Here is an 11,305-nt window from a genome sequence, read left to right on the forward strand (position 1 = left end):
TGGTCTGAATATATTTGAATGCTTAGTTACCAGGGAGTGGCATTTGAGAAGGATTAGGAAGTATAGCCTTGTTAAGGTAGGTGTGGCCTTATTGGAGGAAGTACATTACTGAATGCTAGAAAAAAGAAAGCAGCATCAAGGAGAAGCCATATAGCCCCACTGGAGACAGACACCAGAACATTACCTAGTAAGCCTCAGTCTTGTGGCAAAACACAGACTAATGGAGATGGGTTAATTTAAGATATGAGTTAGTCAGAAATACGCTTAAGCTATTGGCCAAACAGTACTACAAATAATATGGTTTCTGTGTGATTATTTTGAGGTTGAGTAGCCAGGAACAAATAAGCGGGCTCTCTCACAAGTGTAGTTTCAGTTAGACCCCTTACTTTGGTCCCCATATCTTAATTTAGAATTTATACAGTTCAAATCCTGAAGATTTCTAAATACTCTACATTCTTCAATCTTTTAAAACTACAAATATTTTGTTAAAATAAAAATTTAAATGCTATGTAGTTTTTTCCTTGAATATGGGAATAGTCTTCACTACTTATTCAAATCTTCATTTATTATACAAATTTGTAAAATGTTGTAATATACATTTTAGTAATACAACTCTTCACTCTGACTTCTGCAGCTCATAACAGTATCTCTTTCTTGGTATTAATGGGGAACAATGTTTGTTAGAGGCTTAAGAGAGCAAAAACCAACAACCTAGCATGCAGAAGTCTGAGATTCAAACCCCAGCACTAGCACAACTTGTAGGCAGCCTATGAATGTCATATCTCTGTCTCCTTCCCTATTCTGTAACTGTAATAATTTAACTTTAGATCTATAGTCCCAGTATGTAAACCAAGGGAATTTTGTATTATGTGTAGACAGGATCTCGTGTGACTCAGACCAGCCCTGAACTCACTGTGTAGGCAAGGATGACCTTGATCTTATGGTCCTCCTGCCTCCATCTCTCAAGTGAAAGGATTATAGACATGAGCCATCTAGAAATTAAACCCAGGGTTCCTTGCATACTAAGCAAATACTCTTCCAAATGAGTTACATCCTCAGCCCTGGGGAAGCGGGGACTAATTCTGAAGTTAACATACATATAAAACCGGACATGTTATTTTACCCTTAAATGTGTATAAGTCCATTAAGTTATGTCATTTTTTCCTAAATGAGAACTTGTTCATTAGTTTTGTGCTATCCAATTCTCCTCTGTACCCTAACAATTTCTTGCCTATACTCAACCAACTGCCCACAGGAAATGAGGAAATTACTGAAAATAGAAATCAAGGCCATCCATTACATTTTGGCTTGAATAACCTAACTTTATGTCAAGCAGCCTACTCTATCAATGCAGCACTCACCTATATTTCCTGCCATCATTGTACAGACAGGTTTCCAGCTCTTGACCTTGACTAGGTAGTCTACTGTTTAAAAACAGTGAATAAGAATGCCCCACATAGGCATATATGTTTTAATCCTTGGTCCACAACTGGCAGAACTAGTTAGGATTAGAAGGTGTGACTTCACTGGCAGGCTTTGAGGCTTCAAAATTCTCTGCTTTTCTCTCTCTTTCTTCCTCCCTCCTCTCAGCCCGTCCCTCCCAACTTCCAACTTAACTGATCAAATGTGAGCTCCTAACTGTTCCTGCCACCATGGACTCTGACCCTCTGAAGCTATAAGCCCCAGATTAAATGCTTGCTTATGATGCTTTGGTCAGAGTGTTCTATCACAATAGAAAAGTAGCTGAGACACATATTCTGTCTTCAGTGCTTCACAATACGGATTTCTGGAACCTTGAATTAATATTTCTCTCAAGGCTTAGCCAGACTTCAGTCACCTCCTTAAACTCTCAGAGGCTTGCTACTATGCATAAGGAACCTCAGAATGTCAATGCTTTTATATTTAAACACCAATGATAGAATTACTATTAATCACGCTGCTATTCATAGGAAAAGGCTCTCTCTCCCCAAGAATAACATAGTAACGCTCTACTTGTTGCTCTCTGGCAGGGAACTGCCTAAGACAACAGACATTTGAAAGGGGATAATCTACATATATCTGAGTCACTCAGTCCTCTAAGTCTCAAGCAAAAAGTGCTTTTACTGTCCCTTCGAGAGTTATAAAGAGTCTTGTCAGAAGGCATTTCTATCTTCTTCTAAAAGCTACTATGAGTTAAGAAGAGGTGACTCAGTGTTACTGCTCCTGCAGTTCTAACACCCACATGGGGTCTTGCAACCACTTATAACTCTAGGTTCCAGGGCATCTAATGCCTTCTCTGACCTCTGTAGCTCCTGAACATATGCAGTGTACATGAAAATCATACAAGAACATAAAATAATAATAAATAATCTTAATTAAATAAATATAAGATTGTCTACTATGCCAGACATGGTAGCACATGCCTGAAGTCACAACACTGCCAGTGGAGCTGCAGCAGACAACATAAGAGTTTGGGGTCAGCCTGGAAGCAACAGACTTTGAAGAGGAAACAAACTAAGAATATGATATCATCAGATCACTGGCCTATCAGTTCTGAAGTGACTTTCAAAAAGCTCAAAGATAAATTTTACAACTGTCCTCAAGCCTGGATTAGGCATATTATTTGCATCATCCTTCTGAAGGTTCCTAGTCTTTTTGATTCTAAAGGTGCTTATTTGTTTATTTTTAATGCACAAGATTAAAGCCAGGGCTTCATGCCTACTAACCACGTACCATTAGAACCAACCTGCAACCTCAGTTCATCCTTTTGCCTGATGAGGCCAATGATGTAGATTTTATTGAAATCACCTCAAAATATTTTTGAAAGTAACAGGGCAGAGCAGTTTAGTAATAAAGTCTGTGCTACTGCATAAGGCCTTGGGTTCTACCCACTACACCAAAAACTAAAAGAGAAAAGAAAAATAAAGAAATCTTTTTTTTAGAAATTGTGTAATTTTATAAGTGGTGAAATTTTTTTGGAAACATACCAACTGTCCCCAATTCCCCTTTCTACACATTTGCATCTACTGCTTACCTAGTCTCCTCTACCTCTAGTATTCAATGCCTTCTCCTGAACGGATATAGTAGTTAGAGATTATATTGCTGTGATTAACACCATGACCAAAAGCAACTTGGGGAGGAGAGGATTTATTTTATCTTACAATATTCAGGTCATACCCCATCACTGAGGGGAGTCAGGGCAGGAACCTAGTGGCAGAAACTGAAGCAGAAGCCATGGGGGAATACTTAATCTGCTTTCTTGCTTAGCCTGCCTTCTTATACAACTCAGGACCACTTGACCCACTCGCACTGTGCCTACAGCCTGCCCACACCAATCATCAATCAAGAAAACCCCTTATAGACTTACTGTAAGCAATCTGATGGAGGCATTTTCTCAGCTGAGGTCCCTCTTCCCAGACAACTCTAGCTTGCATCACAAGGGAGTACTCATTCATATTGTAAATTCCCTTACAATCTTGGGTTTTATGGGTGCTGTCTTCTCATGTGCATTGTATTCCACCCCTCAAAAACCTTTGTAGGTACAGAATATAACTTACAGACCTTTGTACCACCAGTGGCCTCAAAACAAACCTGCATAGTGCAAACACACATTGAAGATGTGTTCTGTTAATAAGGAAAGTGAGTCAACTATTTTTCAAGGCCCACTAAAAGCCACATGGGCGGTAATAGTGTGGAAATGAGATTTCTGCCTTAAAGCTGTTTACAGGCAGAAATATGTAAATTATCTACAGAACCAACAGGAATAAGTATGTACTAAGAAAGTTCCTTATGTGGCTCTAGTTTGCAGGATTAATGTGAGAACACTGAAGCATCGAGTTAAAATAAAAAAGAGTAGGACTTACTCATTCACCTTCAAATAATGGCTCCAATGAGGTAGAAGGCAATGATACTCAAAGAACAGCAAGATCATTTCCTTGAGCACAATCGAGGACAGCAAACATTGCTAGACAATGGAGGCAAGCTTTGGAAACGGCTGGCAGGGAGCCTGAACAGCAATGCAAAGCCAGAGCGTGGCTTTCTCTGAAGGCGATACAATAAGGTACATACTTTGGAAAAGGAGACATAGCTATTACTGAGCCATGAATAGACAGTAGGGGAGAGCTAGCATAAGAAGCTGGAGAGTAAGGCTACAAATAGTGAGCCAATAAGACACCTTGCCTGTCTGCATTACTCTCAAGTAGGAATCTGGGACCCATTTAAGACCTTCACATGAAATTCTAAGTGCCATGGCAGGGCCACTTGACTTAACTACCACATACAACGCCACAAAATGTAAATGTATGTGGCCTACTAAAGATAATATAACCAGGTGGCTTAGAGCAATGGAGTGTCTCTGGAAGAGTTCAGCTCTCGTGTTCATTGGGTATATGACCAAAAGGACAGAATCTCAATTGATTAGGTATAGAACCCCAGGAGAAACTACAGAGGAGGGAGCATAGAAACACTACTTCCAAGTCTTCCTGGACTCAGTACCAGCAAATCAGTCAAATACAAGCACTCCTGTCTCTTGGATGAGGATATATAGAATGCCTACAAGAGTGGGTAGCTCAGAAGTTCCCAGCCAATATTATTAAGAAGATGTACAATAAGCATGGATCCTTGGAATAATGTCACAGTCCTTCGAGACACCTTGGAACCCAAGGTGAGAGTTACTCTCCTAGAAATTATGCCAAAGGAACAGAAGAGCAATTCAGTTCATCAGCAAAAAGCGGCAGCTACGGAATTTAGTATAGTGCTGCAGGTAGGCCAGAATGCCTAGGCAATATCAGCAAGCAAGCAAGAAAAAAAAAAAATGCAGAGATATGTGGCATGGAAATAGAACTCAGTGAGTAGAGTAGAACTCAGAAGGGTCTGATTTCCAAAACTGAGAGCAAAGCAGGTGTTTGGAGTTTGAAACGAAGAGAGAAACCAAAAACTTCTGGTCAGGAAGTGATATATTGAACATAGCACTTTGGGACAACTCTTGCTTGGGGGCGGGGGGGATGGGACCACAAGACACGACTGCCAAGCCTTCCTCTCTATGAAGAATCTACCAAACAGTTTTCAACTATTTAATAGGATTCCACTTCTAAGCTGCACTGATTCAAAATGCTGGCCACTTAAATCGATATAAGCTATACTAATATGGCACACAGCATATTAACAATGTTAAAAAAGTCTACTGAATATAATAAACATCTGAGCTTAACTATCCATACTTAAGCATCAGTCTGAGAACTTGAGGAAAGAGAACCATCTGCAAGAGATCTCTAGCATTAAAAAAGAGAGAGGGCATCTCCGGGGACAGTTCAAGAGCAGAGCATCTCTTGGGGGGGGGTCCCCAGACTTGGTTTCCTTCCTCAGCCTTTGATCCTTTCCCACCCTACTATCTTACTAAACATCTATTCATTGTAAGTACTTTAAATGGGACGAAATAAGAACTGAAAAAATAATCAGTATCCAGTATTGAAACAGTCTAATGTTAGGGGACTGTGTATCTGCTCCCTTGTGATACTAGAGACCTTTGAGACGTAGTGCAGTCCAACAAGACACTTCTCACCTGTTGGGCCTCAGAAAATTCCAACTCCTAAACCTCAAATTGTACATCTAAAAATGGAAATAAGGACTTTGTTGTGGAAACTAATACTGAGTGTTAACCAAGTGAGGACGATATAATAAGTATGTAGGTGTATGTATGTATATGTAATATGTATGTAGCCTATTAGCTGTTATTATCATCTTTGTATGTATGTACGTATGTATATGTAATATGTATGTAGCCTATTAGCTGTTATTATCATCTTTGTTTTAGTATTACTTTGACCGCCATCGGAAGACATTACTTCCACACCGCTGAATCTCACACTGCACCGATTGATAAGGCAGAGGTTGGCCCTACCTGTTGCAACACCTCTAGGAGATGACTACCATAAATTAGCCATGTTCAGCATTCCACATGGCTCCCAACATTCAAGGCAGCATAACCTAATTACTTCACCCAAGGAGTTCATGTCCTTGGAATTAGAAATGCTAGTCTCTAGAATTAGAAACTTTGGGACCAGTCTGTCAAGATACGCCCCCAAAAGGTGTGAAAACATGACTCTCACAAGTTTGTATGGAGGAGGGCAAAGGGTGTAAACATGACGAATAAAAATGATCTGTAACTCCTATTATCTCTTCTTCACCCGGAACTCTGCTGGTAAGGGGTAACCAAACCACGGCAGCCGCTGATGGCTGATGTCCCAAACAGGGCAGATGAGCAGGTGAGCGAGGGTGAGCGAAGTGACTCCACACACTCTTGACAGATCACACTGGCCCTTTTCCTTCCCGGCACCAGGCTCTGCAAAGTACGATATTCCTTCCGAGCCCTCTCTTGGGCTCCGTGGAAGAAACGCCACAGTCACCCAGAGGACAGGTGAGACAGAGCGGTCCTGTGCGCAACAAGAGCTCACAACCAGAGCGAGCAGAGAGCCACGCTGCCCGGGCTGAAGCCGGCTCATCCCCGCGGCCGCACACACCTTCCGGGACGCGCCGAGCGCAGTTCCCAGTGCCTCGGCCGCCCTGCGCGGGGACGCGGCCCACGTGCCCCGAGGCCACAGGCCGCTCGTCCCCGCCCCGCACTCACCTGGCCAGTGATGCCCGTAATGAGGGCCACCTTCCTGGGCTTGCCCATCTCGCTGTCCCCGGAGATCCGGGAGATCGGGCAGCTAGCGGGCGCGTTAGCCATGTCGCCGCGGGCGGGTGAGCGGGCAGCGGAGAGGAAGGCGGAGTGGGACGGGCGGCGGGCCGGCAGAGACGTGGGTGAGCGCGCCAGTCGCCTCACGGAGCTGCAGCGGCCGCCACAGTCTGACAGGGCGCGCGGGAGGCCGGGCGTGGAGCGAGGGGCGGGCCGGCCCAGCCGGGGCGGGCGGCGGGAGCCGGGCTGAGGCCTGGCTGGCGCCGCGTCACTCGTCCTAGCAGCGACGCGTCAGCGGCGCCCCCTGCGGCCCCGCCTCCACCGGGGTCTCCACGCTGAGCCACGCCTCCCTGGGAGGCGGGGCCTGAGGGCGCCGGGCTCCTGAAAGAGGAAGGATGCCGGAATGCGACCGGGTAGAGGGTGCTGTCTGCCTGGGCCTTAGTCTCCAGGAATCCCGACATCGCCCGATGATTCTGGGAGGAATGACGAGCTGACCTTTCCGGTAGGAAAAAAAACTCTGATTTCCAAATCCAGGCATCACAAGCCTGGGGTCACCGACTTTATTAAATAATTTCTGAAACCCTGCTGCTGTGTCTTTGTGAGAAGTCAGTTTTACATTAGTTGAGGGCACTACCGTTTCAAGGCTCCTAAGTGGGGTTACAGATGCGGGAGATGACTAACCTTAACCGCAACCTGGCTATCTGAGTCTTCTGGTACTTTCCTAAAGTTTAGAACCAGTTTGAAGGTTCCCAGTAACTCCATTCAAAACAGTATTTACTTTGAGGGCTGGCAGTTCTCAGCAGTCAAGTTTCTGGCCCCACCCGACTTCCTGCATAAGGAAACAATCGACAAAAATGAACAGGTCAGTAAACCTGTACGTGACCAATGTCAAGAGGTGGGGTGACGGCTGTGTCTGCTGAATTTGCTTCCGTTTTATAGATTTGTGTCACATTGACTGAGAAAAGGGGTCTGGCAAAGGACTCAGATATGGAAGAGTAAGGGGAAAACACACTGGCCCCCACTGCCCTGTTTGTTTCTCCGATAAATAGCCTCAAATAGTCTTTCCAGATACAAACCGAGCTACCAGGACAGTGCCCAGTAGAACGTGCAAGGTGTGAAGAGTATGCTGCAAATCTGGAGTCCCAAGACCGGGTGCCCAGACTCCTCAGAAACTTTCCACACTTTATACATAGGCTTTTCTGGTTTAATGTTTTGCCTTGTCTCTGGTGCATTCTCTGTGGAAAACGAGACCCAGAAGTTGGAGAAACATATTCATTGAAGCAAGAAATGTCTGATGATCAACACTTTAAAGCTTGCAGACAAAAACTGATAGGGGAAATCTGTCCGATTTGTCCCGTAGCTCTGACACCTCATGTCATACCAATGATCACTGTCCAGTAAGGAATGTAACAATAGAAAAAATTGTAGACATCAAATATGTATGAGATGTGTTGAGATGTGGCTTAGTGGTAGATCACTTGTCTTATGGGTGAGGCTCTGGGTCTGATCCCCAACTCTACGAAGTAAATAAATAAAACCAGTATGTTTAGGGCCTGAAAATGCAGAAAATAGTTAAGAAAATATTCGCAAAATACCTGAGATGAAAAACAAACTGTGTCACTTACACAAGCAAACTTTATTACTATTCTAGAATCTGGAAACTCAAGATCAAGGGTTCATTTCTTCTGAGACCTGTCTCCATTGCTTGTAAGTGTTACCTTGCATCTTCTCATGATATTCTTCCTCTATGTGTGCTTGTGTTTCAAATTCCTGTTGTAAGGACATTGGTTATATTTGATTAGGGACTACCTTAATGACCTCATTTTACCGTAATTATCTTACTAAAGACCCTGATTCACAGCCAGCAACCTGGCTTGGTAGGTAAAGGTACTTGCCCCCACGTCTGCCTTCCTGAATCAGTCATCCAGGTGCACACTGTGGGAGAAAAGAGCCAAGTCCTGCAAGTTGACCTCTGACCCCAACATGGTATACATGCTCACACATTTAAAAAATATTAATAAGTGAAATGATTAAAAATAAAAAGTATCCTCTTTACAATTACTTTTTCATTTTATGTATTTTTAAAAGTTTTTATTTTGTTTTGTGGCTTTGGGCTTATTCCTTGGTTTTGTTTGTTTTTGTTTTGAGACAGAGTCTCATGTAGCCCAGGGCTGGCCTACAAGTCATTACACAGCTGAGAATTACTTTGAGTTTCTATGCTCCTTCCTCTACCTCTGGAGTGCTCAGGTTAGGACTACTACAGCCTGTTTATGTAGTCCTGAGGATCAAACCCAGAATATTTTGTATACAAAGCAAATACTCTACCAGCTGAACTAGCCGTCAACTCTCTTTTGTAAAGACTCAATTTTGAGACAATGAAGTCTAACACTTCAACATATAAATTAGTAGAAGGACACGATACATCTCATAACAGACAGAGGGGGAAAAGGAGATTTTTCTTGTTGGTTTGGAAGTATGGAAGACAGCTCACAGTGAGCGTCGTTGCTGTAATTTTCCCAGTGGCCTTAGGGGAATGTGCACAGTCAGCACAGGGTCTGGACAACATGAGATTGCAATAGCCAGAGGGGGGCTGTGTTAGTCTAGCACAGTAATTCTCAACCATGGGAGATTTTGTAACCCAGAGGACATTTGACAGTGCCTGAAGACCTTTTTTACTGTAACAACCAGAACTGCACTATTGGTATTTGGTAATTAAAGAATAACTCTGTCGCTGAACATCCTACAAAGTACAGCCCAGCTGACCCAAAGTATCAACACAGCTCATCCTCGGTATCCATTTATTCTGCACCCATCTACTCAACCAAATTTGTATTATGTTCCAAAAAGTTCAGTGGGTGTGATGGTCAATCTTATTTTTATTTTTTTATTTATCCCAGTTCCCCCTCACTCCCCTCCTCTTACTCCTTCCCCCATCTTCCCCCTTACCCAACCCCTGTCTACCCCTCAGAAAGAGGCCTCCCATGGAGAGTCTACAAAGTCTGGTATATCAAATTGAGGCAGGACCAAACAAACCACTCACCCCTGTATCAAGGCTGAGCAAGGTATCCCTCCATAGGAAATGAGCTCCAAAAAGCCAGTTCGTGCACTAGGGATAAATCCTGGTCCCACTGCCAGTGGCCCCACAGACTGCACAAGCCACAGAACTGTCACTTACATTCAGACTCCTAGTTTGGTCCTATGCAGGTTCCCCAGCTGTCAGTTCAGAATCCATGAGCTCCCCTAGCTCAGGTCAGCTGTCTCTGTGGGTCTCTCCATCAAGATCTTGACCCCTTTGCTCGTATAATTCGTCCTCCTTCTATTCGACTGGACTTTGGGAGCTCTGCCCAGTGCTTCGCTGTGAATGTCTGCATCTGGTTACATATTTTTATTTTTGTGAGGAGTGGAAGTGCTATGAATGTGTGAAGCTCTTGTGAAGGTCAGAGGACATCCTATAGGAGTCAATTCTTTTGCTCTACCATGTAAATCCCAGGGACTGAACTCAAGTTATCAGGGTTGGCAGCAAATGCCTTTATCTTTTGAGTCAACTGGCCAGTCCTGTGATGACTAATCTTAATTGTCACTGTGATTAGATCTGGAATCCATCTAAAAGACTTTCTTCTAGGCTGGTCTATGGGGTTATTTCCTGAAGAGAGAAGACCCTCCTCCACAGTGTGTGGCACCTTCCAGCAGCCTTCCAGATTTAAAGAACTCCATGGAAAAAGCAGTGCTACTTTGCCTGGCCTCCTTCTGTTCTTGCTGGTGAGTGCATATATCTTGTTTTTGCTGCCACTGCTGCTGCCATCTTTTACAGATATCAGAACCCAGGTCCAGTGTGGTTGCAAGACCGGAAGTTCTCCACGAATCCTCAAAGCCTTCAACTGAGATTTCCGAGGCATACACCTTTATGGACTAAAGGGCTATCAGGTTCTCATCCTATCCAGCATGCAGATAACCATTCTTAGGCTACCTAGTCTCTACCATGTAAACCAATCTAATAAATCTCTTTCTATCATATACATCCATTCTATTGGTTCTGTTCCTTTAGAAATCCCTGACTAATGCAATGCTTGTATCTTAAAGAACATAGACAAGTCTCCCTTTGTTATTCCCTGAGTAACACAGTGTAAGAACCACCTACACAATATTTGTGATGTATTAGGTATTAAAGATGATGTAAAGGGTGATATGCATAGTTTATACACAAACACTACACTACTTCATACAAAAGACTTGATCATCTGTGGATTTTGATATTTGGAGGAAACTAACTGGGATGTAAGGAACCAGCTTCCCTTAGATAATGAAAAACAACACAGTTTTGCCTGTGTACAATGGCCACTACTACAGTAAGACGCTAAACAATTCCACCGCCCCAATCAATGCCTCCTGCTAAATTTTCATGGCCACACCACTTACCTCCCACCCCTTTCTCTAACTCCTAAACTACCCATCTGGTCTCCATTTCTAAAATTTTATTATTAGGAGAGCATCATGGGAGCTCCAGGTATTTTCTTAACACAAATTTTTTGGAAGCTGTACAGGGAGAGACTTGAAAGAGAACAGTTAGCCAGGAGAGGAAGACCTTAACATTTAAAGTAAATCAGATGACCTAACCCATACTATGATAGTTTCTCTACTTCCTGGAGAAAT

At 43.3% G+C, this 11,305-nt stretch overlaps 1 protein-coding gene and 1 long non-coding RNA gene across 2 annotated transcripts in view; one reads left to right on the plus strand and one right to left on the minus strand.

The window, feature by feature from the left end:
• Window positions 1-6,944, minus strand: part of Gmds (GDP-mannose 4,6-dehydratase) — a 512,310-nt gene extending 505,366 nt beyond the window's left edge. The window contains exon 1 of the mRNA XM_057787721.1: window positions 6,605-6,944. Within this exon, the coding sequence (XP_057643704.1) occupies window positions 6,605-6,706 (102 nt within the window). The 5' untranslated portion in view covers window positions 6,707-6,944. The remainder of the gene's footprint in view (window positions 1-6,604) is intronic.
• Window positions 6,945-7,028: 84 nt separating this feature from the next.
• On the plus strand, window positions 7,029-10,638 carry LOC130886174 (uncharacterized). The gene is made up of 3 exons (XR_009058224.1): window positions 7,029-7,157; window positions 8,307-8,362; window positions 10,467-10,638. It is a non-coding gene; the product is annotated as an uncharacterized LOC130886174 (long non-coding RNA).
• The last annotated feature ends 667 nt before the right edge of the window (window positions 10,639-11,305 follow it).

The sequence above is a fragment of the Chionomys nivalis genome, chromosome 13 (assembly GCF_950005125.1).
Source record: "Chionomys nivalis chromosome 13, mChiNiv1.1, whole genome shotgun sequence".
NCBI lineage: Eukaryota > Metazoa > Chordata > Mammalia > Rodentia > Cricetidae > Chionomys > Chionomys nivalis.